We start from the raw sequence: 14,593 nt of genomic DNA on the forward strand, positions 1-14,593 counted from the left end.
AGCACACTTATAGGATACCTATCTTAATTCTTGGTTGTGAGGCTACCAAATACATATTTTATTATTTATTTTATTATTTATATTACTATATACTGTATATATAGTTTTTAGTATTATTTTATTAAGTTGATCATTTGTTCTTTGATAACTTCTCTTGACAATTAAATATATCTGGCAGGCTATTAAAAACAAACTCCTGGGGAGCATACTAAATGAAACTACACAGAATATCCTTTATTATGAGGCGACAGTGAAAAGTGTTAGGGAGTGGTGAAATTATATAGTCCACGAAGCTCTCCAGCTTCTCACAAATTGCCAAAAGCATCTAAACTGGAGAAGATGGATAATGTATTTCAAGGTTCTACTCAAGGCGCAACATGCATTCTGAAATAGAATCACAACCCTGTAGTAGTGACACTAACATAGATTATGTAAATTACTGTGGACACAAACAGATTCACCCGAGGAACACTAAGCATGTCGCATATCTAAAAGGAGGCCTTGTCCACCTACCACTCTACCCCTTTTGAACGAAACCAGGAGATCAATTTGCAAACATATTCAAAACCCTGTATATGTTGGCCAATTTGAGGATTAAATCTTGGGAAGCCAGAATAAAAGCTATGGACAGTGTTCAGTGGCACAACAGGAGAGATAGGGAGAAGCTCCTCCTATATAGGCAAATACCAGCAAAGTAGAGAGATGTCAGAGTAGAGATGTGTGAGCACAAATAACAGCTGTCACTTCCCATACATTGGCTGTAGCAATATTGGAGAACAACATGGTACAGACAGGAAACAATGCCTCAGGTCACACTGGGGAAAGGATAGATGTCTATAAAAAAAAACCTTGGGGGAAGGAGGTGGAGGGCTTCAAGGAACCCAAACCTGAAAAGTTTCTAAAAGAAACCACCAAAGATGATTCTTCAAGGCCACAGGAGTCTGCAAGCAGCAATCCTGCAGCTGCAGACAAATGTAAGATGACATCAAACCTTTAGCTGTCCCAGAATCGCAAGTGGATAACCACATGCCAAAAATAAATCCACAAGGGCCAGTGACGAGGATCCTTAGGTACTTTTGATACGTACTTAAGTACGTGACGAGGATCCTCGTCATGGCCCTTGTAGATTTGTTCATTTGATACATCACGCTATTGTGATTTCTGTGTGTACATGCCAAAAAGTATGCTCGAGATTCAAGAGACAAGCCATTGACTGACTCAAAACCAACCGATGAACCATACACAAGGTGGTTATCCTAAAGAGTGGGTAGAAGCATGCATTGATACCCAAGTGATTGAGGACCATTCCATTCTTGGTAGAACTCCCTCTTCCCTGTTATGAAGAGCTGAGACTGAACCAGAAGAGCAATCATCCTCAAAGAGGAGTAGAGTACTGTACCGGATCAAGTATTGAATATTAACAAGAATTGTAACCCATGAAGCCTTGCAGGTCTTGTATACATTCTCTTTAGAATATTAATTAAATAATGAAAGGAGTCTTGCACGACTTCTTTCATTAGGAGTCTTGCAAAATATGCAAGAATTAAGACCTTACCCTATTACTTCAACCCATTTTACTCACATATATGTCGGAATTAATACAATGCCCAAGCATCCAAGTCTACAGGTTTTCAAAACTAATGAAAAATCATTCATTAATAGTAACGAGTTTCTAACCTCATTTTACTCTTTATTGTCTTTTGCATCATATTTTAAATGGATACAGTACTATATATGGTTAATAGCTTAAGAAAAATATTTCATAAAATGTAAATCCACTATTTAGAAAAAATAATCATAAATTTTTTGGTCTTGAACAGGGACCCTTACAACACTGATGAGTGTTCATGCTTGAGACTCAAGTATTGTTGATTTCCTGTGATTTTTCTAAATAGTGGGTTTACATTTAATTGAGTGGTAATATCACTACACCTTCTCCTATATTCTGCATATAAGAATAAAAAAATATATGGTCTACGTTACATACAAGTTTTCTGAACTGCTTTGCAGCCAATCCTACATTACACAGTACTTGCAACTTTTTAATATTGTTAGACATTGCACTTAAAGTTGTCTATACTGATGCATACTGGCACAGAATAGCAAAATTAAGAAGTTTATAAAATATTTCAATAAAAGCAATAAATTTGGGAGTCAAACCCTTAATAAATATATGCAGTTCATTTATAAATGCATAGGATAATTTGTTGTACAGTAATTTGAAATTTTTTTTAAAATGACACTGAAAACTTTACATTCCACACAGCCTGTGTCAGTCACTTTTTAGAAGCCATAACAAACATGATGATCGTTTTGAACTATACTTTTGTGAGGACAATATCACATCTCATGAGTTTAAGTCGAAGATGCACAATCATAGATTTTTATTTTTTATTTTATTTTTTTTTGGGGGGGGGGGGGGGTTGATTAATGCAATATATTCATTCCACATATCAAATTTATAACCTACATTATGACCATGCAATCAATACACACAAATTTTGCCCTATCTTTTGGTGGTTTTGATTCACAAGTTTAACTATTATAAATAACAATCCTTTGTTCCATGAGATGTAAATTGAAACATCAGAATGATGTCCCACTAACAAAATGGTCATAATGTTTACCTAATTTGATACTTTCCATATGCTTTTTAAGGCTTGGTAGCAGACCAACCACCCACTCTTATCTTACACCACTTGCAAAACTTATATATATATATCTATATGTGTCGTACCTAGTAGCCAGAACGCACTTCTCGGCCTACTACGCAGGGCCCGATTTGCCTAATAAGCCAAGTTTTCCTGAATTAATATATTTTCTCTAATTTTTTTCTTATGAAATGATAAAGCTACCCATTTCATTATGTATGAAAATGAGGTCAGTTTTTTTATTGGAGTTAAAATTAACGTAGATATATGACCGAACCTAACCAACCCTACCTAACCTATCTTTATAGGTTAGGTTAGGTTAGGTAGCCGAAAAAGTTAGGTTAGGTTAGGTTAGGTAGGTTAGGTAGTCGAAAAATCATTAATTCATGAAAACTTGGCTTATTAGGCAAATCCGGCCTTGCATAGTAGGCTGAGAAGTACGTTCTGGCTACTAGGTACGACATATATATATATATATATATATATATATATATATATATATATATAATAATACCAACAGATTCACTTCTACTGTATGAGGGCAAGTGGTCAAAACAATTTAATGTTATAAACCTATTTATTAGATAAGACAAAATAAAAAAAAAAAATTATTTAAGAAAAAGGCAAACAAAAGACAATAAAAAATAAAATGACATGCACAAATCATTCTTACATACAAAAAAGACTTCCAACATACAATCATAAGAATAAATCTTCCAAATATTCTTCAAACTCTTGTTCTCGACTCTTTTCATCTGGTAGTTTAGCTGGGCCTTTCCAAATGTTGTCTGAAGATTCAATTTTATCCACTTCTTTTGTGTTATCAAGAGAACTTCCTTCATTTTCTTCTTCAGCATTTTCAACTTTTTCACTTTCATCCCTTCTTGATTTCTTTTTCTTACTTGACTCTCTATGTTTATGCTTGATTGATTTTCTTGTCACTTCTTTTCTCCTTCGATAATAATTTACTTTATATGAACAATCATGGCATAGTCCTGGAAAATAAAATGGAAATATTTTAACTGCAACAATTAGTAATACTGTAGCTATTATTTCACTAACGATGAGGGAAATTTTCAGGATTGAATTTTTAGATATTTTTCCCACTGTGTACAAGCACTTTCAATTAAAATTTACTTGTACAATGTCACCTACATATTCAAAGTTTTAATTATTATCCAAACAGGAACAATTACTTGACTTCTATAATATGAAGTGGAAACTGTTCTCACATATTATCTTTGTTTCTGCATAAGCACCATACAAAAGCATAATTTATTAAGGTACAAATTGTCTACAGATTTCATTTGCAGAAGCCATGTAAAATGTATAATTAGTCATTAATATCCTGTTTACTAATTTTTTGGGTGGAAGGCTCTTAGATTTGATTTTTTTTTGTAAACAGTCTCGAGCAATCACAGGTTGCCCACTCTGTGCAGGGACGAAGTACTGTACAGTATTAACAATCTACCCATTGAGTTTCCTGACTCGGTCTGTGGTTGTGGATTCAGACAAGTTCATCTACCTCACTTGGCCAGATATCTATGAATCAGTTAGACTATTATGATAAGCTAGTGGACCATAGTTATAGTGGGCCATCTTAAACTGACTTGGAAACAACACTTCTGCTATGGTTGGAATCCAGCATTAGACTAGATTTGCTAGCCCATTATGGAACCCACTCTGCATGACTATATACACCACTGAATGACAGGAAGTGGGAGTTGCCAAACCCCACACTTGATAAAAGAAAATTAATTGGTTAGAGATTACTTTAAAAAGTAGTGTGCTGTAGCTGTAAAGGGAAAGTAGAAATAAGGAAAAACAAATGATTGATATATATATATATATATATATATATATATATATATATATATATATATATATATATATATATCGTACCTAGTAGCCAGAACGCACTTCTCAGCCTACTATGCAAGGCCCGATTTGCCTAATAAGCCAAGTTTTCATGAATTAATTGTTTTTCGACTACCTAACCTACCTAACCTAACCTAACCTACCTTTTTGGGCTACCTAACCAAACCTAACCTATAAAGATAGGTTAGGTAGGGTTGGTTAGGTTCGGTCATATATCTACGTTAATTTTAACTCCAATAAAAAAAAATTGACCTCATACATAATGAAATGGGTAGCTTTATCATTTCATAAGAAAAAAATTAGTGAAAATATATTAATTCAGCAAAACTTGGCTCATTAGGCAAATCGGGCCTTGCAAAATAGGCTGAGAAGTGAGTTCTGGCTACTAGGTACGACATATATGTGTATATATATATATATATATAGTAAATCGTCAGTTGTATCCTCTGATTTTTGTCTGTAGGGAAAACGTTTCTATTAACAATATCTTTCAGGACCCTTTCCTCCGTTTTATGAGCTGTGGAAAAGAAGTTCCTGTAAAATAGTCTAATAGGGGGTATAGATGTTGTGTTAGTTGTCTCTTCAGAGGTTGCATGGCTTTTCACTTTCCTTCTTATGATGTCTTCGACGAAACCATTGGAGAAGCCGTTATTGACTAGGACCTGCCTTACCCTACAGAGTTCTTCGTCGACTTGCTTCCATTCTGAGCTGTGGCTGAGAGCACGGTCGACATATGCGTTAACAACACTCCTCTTGTACCTGTCTGGGCAGTCACTGTTGGCATTTAGGCACATTCCTATGTTTGTTTCCTTAGTTTCATTTAGGCACTAAGGAAACAAACATAGGAATGTGCCTAAATGCCAACAGCGACTGCCCAGACAGGTACAAGAGGAGTGTTGTTAACGCATATGTCGACCGTGCTCTCAGCCACAGCTCAGAATGGAAGCAAGTCGACGAAGAACTCTGTAGGGTAAGGCAGGTCCTAGTCAATAACGGCTTCTCCAATGGTTTCGTCGAAGACATCATAAGAAGGAAAGTGAAAAGCCATGCAACCTCTGAAGAGACAACTAACACAACATCTATACCCCCTATTAGACTATTTTACAGGAACTTCTTTTCCACAGCTCATAAAATGGAGGAAAGGGTCCTGAAAGATATTGTTTATATATATATATATATATATATATATATATATATATATATATATATATATATATATATATATATATATATATATATGACCCTAGGACTATATGCAACTGAAAACTCACACCCCAGAAGTGACTCGAACCCATACTGCCAGGAGCAACGCAACTGGTATGTACAGGGACGCCTTAATCCACTTGACCATCACGACCGGACAATAAGGAAGTGATAGCCGAAGCTATTTGAACCACTTCCCCGCCGGCACTCGGATGGTAATCTTGGGCATAGCATTTTATCAAGTTCTGTTTAATTTTTTGACGCAACACGTGAGGAACACATATGTGTTCCTCACATGTTGCCCCAAAAAATGAGGTGATTTGATAAAATGCTATGCCCAAGATTACCATCCGAGTGCCGGTGGGGAAGTGGTTCAAATAGCTTCGGCTATCACTTCCTTATTGTCCGGTCGTGATGGTCAAGTGGATTAAGGCGTCCCTGTACATACCAGTTGCGTTGCTCCTGGCAGTATGGGTTCGAGTCACTTCTGGGGTGTGAGTTTTCAGTTGCATATAGTCCTGGGGACCATTCAGGCTTGTTCGCATATATATATATATATATATATATATATATATATATATATATATATATATATATATATATATATATTATATATATATATATATATATATATATATATATATATATATATATATATATATATATATATATATATTTATTTATTTATTTATTTATTTTAAGATAAATAGGAAAACCAGGGAAATACTGAACATCTTGTTTCAGAATCTTTACTTTAAAATGCATAACGTTTCGAATACTTCTCGTATTCATCATCGTTATTCGAAACGAAGTATTCGAAACGTTATGCATTTTAAAGTAAAGATTCTGAAACAAGATGTTCAGTATATCCCTGGTTTTCTTATTTATCTTAAAATTAAGATTCCCGAAGGGAACATCGATTATATATATATATATATATATATATATATATATATATATATATATATATATATATATATAATATATATATATATATATATATATATATATATATATATATATATATATATATATTACAGAATTAGCAATTTTGAAAATTAATTCTAAATCAACAAGTGGTTCATTAACATTAGTCAAATTGAAAATAATTGCTAAATATTATGAAATTTAACGAATATTTAACAAAAGCCCATAACTGTAAAAAGCTAGTCATCTTTAATCATTAGCCAATTTGCATTAGTTAGAAACCAGTTCTGTTTAATTGACTAGAATACCTTTTCTATGTGATGAAACATCACACGGAAAATCTGACAGCTGGTGTCAATGACCTTCATCAAAATCTTACTGAAGCGACCTTACGAGTCTTAAATACTCATACTCCGCCCAAGTAAAACAGAAACAAGCAACACTTAGTGGGCCAGCCAGAGGCTTAGGGCCCGTGCAGGAATATCCCTGCAAAAAAAAAAAAAAAAAAAAAAAAAAATTGACCTTTATGTTGCAACTCTTGATCAAGTTTAATCAAAACAGCTTTGGAGAGTTAAAAAATTTCACACTTTAATAGTAACAATAATAATAATAATTTGATTTAAAAACACATGCAAAAGGAAAACATGATACAGTAGTTGTTTATTTGTTACATAAAGGTGCATATTTAATAAACCACTTGCATGCAAAGCATTTCAGGCATGAACCAAATACAAATTTGTTTATAGTTTGATTTTACATGAAAGTTTTAATGAAATTTGGTTAATTAAAGCTTAATTCAAGGTGTCTCCTGAAACTCTAAGCTTAAATAGAAATAATAATGATATGCATTGCATGAACCACTTAATTAAAGATAAATTTTATTCACAGTACTAACTCAGCTTAACAAGTGCATTTTTCTTGATGCCTTGTTCTACATAAGCAAAGTTCATCTCCCATGTGCGAAGTCCTTCACGCTCCTTGCATCTCTTTTCCCCACAGGTAAACTGTCCCTTACCATCCAGAACTTCTCGTTCAATCCTCCATCTCATGCCAATCTGTAATAATACAGTAAATGCAGTGTCAGTTTTTATACTTGCAAGATTGTCAATATGTCTAGTAGTCTACAGAGTAAATACTATACTGATACCCATGACTGACTCAACTATCATCATGTTTGTGGGGTGATGTTTAAGGGTTAAATGAAACTATACAAGTGGCATTTAACAGAGCACAAAGTGTTGACATCAATGAAAAGAAATGACAAGTTCAAAGTAAACTATACAGTATTTGGAAATAATATTTTACACTTACAGGCAAAAGCCTGAGTGATAAAGGCCTTACATGCAAAAAAGTTTTCTTTATGTAAAGTGTGCTCTCAATCTAGTGACATATTGACTAGGAAATGTGTCATACTACACAATTATATGTAATTTTTTTCATAGTAACTTAAAATGTGGATAATTCAATGTATGGGCTTCACATTTACCTTTTAACATACCTTGTTCTCCTTATAATGGGACAGGTCACAAATGCAATACTCCTTGAAGAGTTTATCAAAATACTTTTTGGCAAGCTGCCTTTCCCATGTGTCAGGAATGTCATTACCGTCCCACAAAAACTGATGATTTTCTTGAATAACATCGATATCTCTTTTATCTCTGGACCTATAAAAACAAAGAAATCATATTTGAGATATGAAGGAGAACATTTAAGTATGAAACACAAAATGAATCTCAAAAGCTGATGGAGACTAAAATGTACAGCGGATAATGATGATGGCACTTTTTAGCTCCATGCCAGATGTTGGAACTTGTGTCGGAAATTGCTTGGAGCAGCATGGAATGACACGGTCTAACTCATCAAAATTGAAAAGGTCTGGGAGATGCACTTTCAAGTCTTAAGGTAGTATAAATGTGATATTACAGTCAATTATTTTGTAAGATTATTAAAAAAAAAAGAGGGAAGAACTTCACACTATAACATTATTAAATCAAATAATAAAATACAGTACATGCAGCGCAAAAATTACTGGATTATGACCTTTCTGTGGAAATATAATTAAAATAATGCAATGACAAAATTGTGCACAAAACATAGGTACTATATATTGATATTTCAAAATAATGATTTTTCTAATTGACATCACTCACGCATCTCGTTGCAAAACAGCAGTGCTGCCAGGATGATAGAGAACATAATGATTAATAAGAAGCTTATGACGTTCATAGGCTGTCAAGTTGGACATCTGATATCGCAATCTCTTCCCTTCATCCAGACTTGCTGCATCTGCCAGAAAGGACTTGCTTGGCAATCCTGAAAGAAAAATATGGTCTAAATGGTATTTTACTTTATTTTTCATAAATCAACCAACCACTTGGACAGAATGGTCGAGTGACATTCTTGATTCTTGCAGTTAGGTGTTCAATCCCCGACCATTGAAGTGGTTAGGCACCAATCCTTCCCTCTTTCCTATCCCAAATCTTTATTCTCATCCCTTCCAAGTGCTATATAGTAGCAATGGCTTAGTGCTTTTTCCTGATAATTACCTTACCTTTATATAAATCAAATATAATATGGCAAGCCATAATATGCCCCAGTTCTGTATTGACACACACATACCTTCTATACCATATTGTTTATCGTATAGTAAGAAAACAAAATTATTTATAATAAAGTTTAGCATTTTTTAAATCCATTAGGAAAATAATGCAAAGATTCAAATACTAGACACAGTACGGGATATGAAGATTTGTACTAACTCAATTGTACGAAAGAGTATATACATAAGAACATAAAGAATGCCCATGTGAGGCAGCTTCTGTTTATACAAAATCAAGCTCACTCATGCATATCTAACTCACTGAAGGTTAACCAGGTTTCAGAAATATCATCTTCAAGGGAATTAAAACTGATAATAAAAATAATGTAAATTGGCATTATTATCAGACAATTTAATTAAGTTTTACCTTGTCTAGCAGGTTTTTCAGTGCGGAAAAGAGCATGACGCTCTTGTTGCTTTTTGCGTAGTTTGACATCTTCCTCAAATGCTGAATCATAGCCACTTGTGGCATTCTGAGAAGACATGACAATATTAGGTAACTAGCATATATTTATGAATCCTAAAAGAACAAATTCATTAGACATACACATTTTGATGTTTAATTTAGGTTAAAAAAAAATGTTAGCATACAAATACAATACTGTACAGTATAAAAAATTCTACAGCAGGAAGAATTCACAGCAGTCTAATTTTCTAAATTACACTACCAAACCCTCATCACCTATCCCAGTAACCACTAGTTGGCAACACTATTGAATCCCAGGTTCAGAGGAACTGGCCACCTCACTTCAAGCCAAGTTAGGATAAGGAGCTACCAAGGTGTTGCTCATAAAAGAGTGTTTCATTCCACTCGATGCTCTATTTTGGCCAAGGCTCCCTCAGTATTTTACCTAAGCCACGTCCCTTGCCACATGATTATGTGAAGTACAGAAAATTGGGGCAGAATGTGATGGCAGGGCCAAGTTTTTAGTGGTTTGAAGGGTTTGCATGTTAACACTTTCCCTATCTCGTGACACATAATGCGTCACCAATTTTTTTGCCGAGTCCTATCTCATGACATCATTTGCGTCCAACAATAAAATATTTGTATAACATTCAATTTTTATCCGATTGACTTTGGGATAGTTTCAAAATGAGCGCCTTTAAATTGCGCACAATTTGATATCAAAATGAAAGATGCAATATGAAACTTGATGTCAGAACACGTGAAAAGATTATAAATGCGTTTTTGGGCAAAATTTTAAAATACTTGTTAAAATTATTTATTGTGCTATTATTATGGGACTAGTTTTAAAATGTGTGCCCTTTGATTGTGAACAATTTGATACCAAAATGAAAGATGTAACACGAAAATTTACGTCAGAACACTGGAAAGATATAAATAATTTTGTTATGACGAGCGTTCAAATTTAAAATATTTGTTAAAAGTTCCAGTTATTGCTCTATTATTATGGGACTAGTTTTAAAATATGTTCCTTTATATTGTGAACAATTTGATTCCAAAATAAAAGAGATAAGACGAAAATTGATGTTATCAAACTGAACGAGTATACACATTGGGCCGCGTCACAATAATAATGTGTCACAACTCTTGATAAGGAGACGGCAGCCTTCAAGCTGTCTGCCCCAACCTGTGTGAAGCAAAGGTCAAAACAAAGTTTGAGGGGGGAATAACAGCATTATTCTATACTTTGGAGGCATAAGCAATCAGAAAATAACACTTACTACGTATACAAAAACAAAAATTGTGTTACATTGTGCCGTGAGTCACAACTTCATTTGCTTCTACATTGTACTACAGTATATAGAAAGCTGTCCTGACTTTTATTCTCATATTTATCATTTGGAGCTTCTAGGTTACTATCAGCATTAAGGCAGTTGAAGAAAATTTTTCTTTAGGAGTTTATGAAAAACCCTAGTGGCATAGTTGTAATATCCTCATTTTGAACTGTAACTTCGTTTGGGTTCGAGTCAATCCTTAACTGTTTGTCCTTTTCACTCATCAGTAATTTGGGGACTTATTTGTTAACCAATTGGTGGGTCATGTTCCAGGGATCAAACCCAAGTTTCTTGATTGCGAGTCTAGAATGAAAGCAACTGTACTGCCTATATTCTGTGGTAGTCAGTAGCCAAGACAGCTGGAATAAGAAATGGTTGAATTTACCACTAACAAGGTAGAAATCCTAGGGGGTAAATACTTGGCCACCACTATTTTATTTTATTACAGAAAGTTAAATTACTTTTTGAGCAAGATAGATGGTAGTGACGAGTAAGCTCGCCCACAATGCACTAGGAAGTGATGTGGTGGAGGCTGACTCCATACACAGTTTCAAATGTAGATATGATAGAGCTCGAGAAACTCGGTAATCTGTACACCAGTTGATTGACAGTTGAGAGGCGGGACCACAGAGCCAAGGCTCAACCCCCGCAAGCACAACTAGGTGAGTACACTCTGCTAAACATATATATAACCTAACCTAACCAACCTATGCAAGCCCCAAAAATATTTAAAAGTCTTTTTTGTTACAATATATCAAACTAATCCTTTGAGTACTAGAGAAAGAAATTCAGTTAGAGCCACATCATCTAAGAGGGTCCTGAAGTAGTACCAACAGTCCTAATACAGTATTGCATTTCAGTTATTTAATATAACCACAATTGACAAAGCGTAGTTTCTGCTATCGTGGATATATTTATGACAGTACTATAACTTACTGATGCTGCCTCATCAGGCAGAAGCAGACCGCAAATCACGGCCCTAAATTAACCACATAAACAGATACCCTTATGACTGAAACAATTGTGCGACGAATTTTTTTAATTTATATTGCCTTACTCTTAGTAATGACATGGTGAAATATCCCGTTTTTCTTCCATAAAGCGAATACTTATTCCCAGGTTTCCGTCAGAGATCTACTAGTACTTGTTTACTAAAATTAGTTCCAAGGATGGCCACTAGGTGTCGGGGTTCAGTTGTGTGTCGTCTTTCTATTATTGAGTAGAAGGGTATATTGACCCGCTATCCCTTGGAGAAATGTATGCTTGGCGAGGTTCACACATTAGTTTAGTCGATGGCCCAGCCAGTTTATTAAGTGTTGTATTTATCGCTTCTTTAGATAAATTAATTAAATAATACGGTCCTACCGGCGGTTGCTATATTTATAGTAATTTTCTAATTCTCTCTCATCAATCATAGTGATGTTCATTTATTTATTTATTTACTTATTTATATACAGGAAGGTACATTGGGTTTGTAAGAGCACATAACATTGATGTTCTTACATTCTTACAAAGCCACAAACACGCATAGCGTTTCAGGCAGGTCCTTAATCTAACTGCTATTAGGACAATATATCCAACTCTGGCCCCAGACATCACTCGGTACCCCTACTCAAATCTCTGAATATGTTAGACATTAAGTCACTGCACATTCTCTCATGTGTATTATACATATATAAAACGCTAAACTATAATGCCAATCCTGATCTCAAAAGCTTCATAGAAGGTTGTAACAGAACCCATGAGCACCACACCAGAAATAAATACAGTTTTGATATTCCTAGAGTACGACTTAATCAAACTAGAAATGCTCTACAAATCAAGGGGCCCAGAATGTGGAATGACCTTCCCAACCATGTTAAAAACTGTACCTCTCTCAACCAGTTTAAGTTAAAAACGAAGCTATACCTAATAAATTCCCTGTAACCTACCTTACCCTTCTATTGTCAACCAATGTCTGTTTTTTTTTAAAGAGCGCTGTTTGTCGACATAATTGTATTTGTTCTGCTTTTTCATCTATGTTTTCATTTCTTGTTTTCATTCTACTCATTATGCTCAATTAGTATTAAGCTTGTCATTTAAGTTTATCATGCCCGAAACGCTTTGCGTAATAGTGGCTTTAGGCATTGTATGTACTAGCTCTACCTATAAGTCAACCAATCTTTGTAATAATTTATTGTATGTATGTACCTTACCTAAATAAACATTTTATTTTTTTATTTATTTATAAAGTACAATAGGTACATTACTTGTGTAAAGGCGGAAATGTAGATGTTTATCTCTCAGAATATTTGGTAATATGTTTATTGTTTGTGATATGTTTATATGTATGTATTAACACGATGTACTGAACGGGGTGAGAATAGCTTGAGCTACCTCATCCCTTTGTGTGTATTTTACCTCAATAAACTTATTTCAATTTCAATTTCAATAGGTACATTGTAGCAAAATCTGAGTTGAACATAACTAATAAATTGATGGTATTGATTTCACTGGTTAAGTTGCATGTCTTAAGTAATATTGGGGGAGTGGGTAGCACAAGATTCAAGTTCAAGTTCAAGTATGTTTATTGAGATAAGCAATAAATACATCTCAAAGGGATAGAGTAGCTTAGGCTATTTCTACCCCCCTCTACTTCAAGTCCCTCAAGGGGCGCACAAATGCAGTGAGTACAAATAGACAAATAACATTACAAGAATCCCATTTAACATTGCAGGTTAATATAGTAAGTACAGCATATAATTGCTACACTCTTGGGGCAAAATTCTTGTAGCTCCTAAGTATACTGTCTATCATACCATTATAACACATCCAAACAATTTGATGTGGTACACTATTTATTTCCTTATTTCTATAGTTTTCAATAAGTTGACACTCTAATACATAATGTTCTAAGGTGTGGGCGTGCGGCATACTACATAATTTACACTCCTTATCTTTTTCACTGACATCAACACCGTATTGCCAAATATATTTGTATCCTAATCTTAATCTCATGTAATTGAATCCTTCCAAGTAGACTTTCCTTTACCATAAGTGAAGGACGAATTGGTATTTATTATTGAATAATTCTTAAGTGTGTTACTACTGTCCACCATTGCCATTCTCTTTATCATTTCTTCACCCTCTTGGATCATCTTGATTCTTGTTTTTATTTGTTTCAAGGTTAACTGACATACAACATCAACAAGAGTTTTTTCAGTGGCTCTCTTCGCTATGTCATCAACTACCTCATTCAACAGTATTCCCACATGTGAAGGGATCCACATGCATCTTACTTTATACCCAGTTTTTTCTAATTTCTTAACATTCTCTCTACACTCTATCACAATATTCTGATATACTGGGCGTCTGCTATTTAAAGACTCTAACGCTCCTCTGCTGTCAATAAAGAAGCAAGCATTTTTACCACATTTGACTACTTCCTGTAATCCTGCTAATACTCCTTGGAGTTCAGTCTGCGTTGAAGAGACATTGTCAGTTAAGCGGCGTCCAATAACAGTATCTACAGTGCCGATGTCAGTGTACTCCCTGATCAAGACTCCACATCCTGCCTTCCCATCCCTAGCTACTGACCCATCACAATATACATGTA

The 14,593-nt window shown here is 34.5% G+C and overlaps 1 protein-coding gene across 1 annotated transcript; it reads right to left on the reverse strand.

Annotated features, from left to right (window-relative positions):
* Positions 1 to 1,677: 1,677 nt before the first annotated feature.
* Positions 1,678 to 12,211, reverse strand: LOC123758812 (protein FRA10AC1 homolog). Its single transcript, XM_045743538.2, has 6 exons — positions 12,056 to 12,211; positions 9,626 to 9,731; positions 8,810 to 8,972; positions 8,158 to 8,323; positions 7,555 to 7,714; positions 1,678 to 3,646 (listed from the first exon to the last, which is right to left on the reverse strand). Exons 1-6 carry the CDS (start codon positions 12,068 to 12,070, stop codon positions 3,351 to 3,353), a joined length of 906 nt encoding a protein of 301 aa, XP_045599494.1. The 5' UTR covers positions 12,071 to 12,211; the 3' UTR covers positions 1,678 to 3,350.
* Positions 12,212 to 14,593: the final 2,382 nt, after the last annotated feature.

This window comes from Procambarus clarkii, chromosome 31 (genome assembly GCF_040958095.1).
Source record: "Procambarus clarkii isolate CNS0578487 chromosome 31, FALCON_Pclarkii_2.0, whole genome shotgun sequence".
Classification (NCBI taxonomy): domain Eukaryota; kingdom Metazoa; phylum Arthropoda; class Malacostraca; order Decapoda; family Cambaridae; genus Procambarus; species Procambarus clarkii.

What these genes read in the sequence shown, in the direction of transcription:
- LOC123758812 (XM_045743538.2), bottom strand. An exon ending in TGAAAAACCTGCTAGACAAG is followed by an intron (nt 8,973 to 9,625) that starts GTAAAACTTAAT and finishes TTTTTCTTTCAG; the next exon opens with GATTGCCAAGCAAGTCCTTT. An exon ending in GCTGTTTTGCAACGAGATGC is followed by an intron (nt 8,324 to 8,809) that starts GTGAGTGATGTC and finishes TTGTTTTTATAG; the next exon opens with GTCCAGAGATAAAAGAGATA.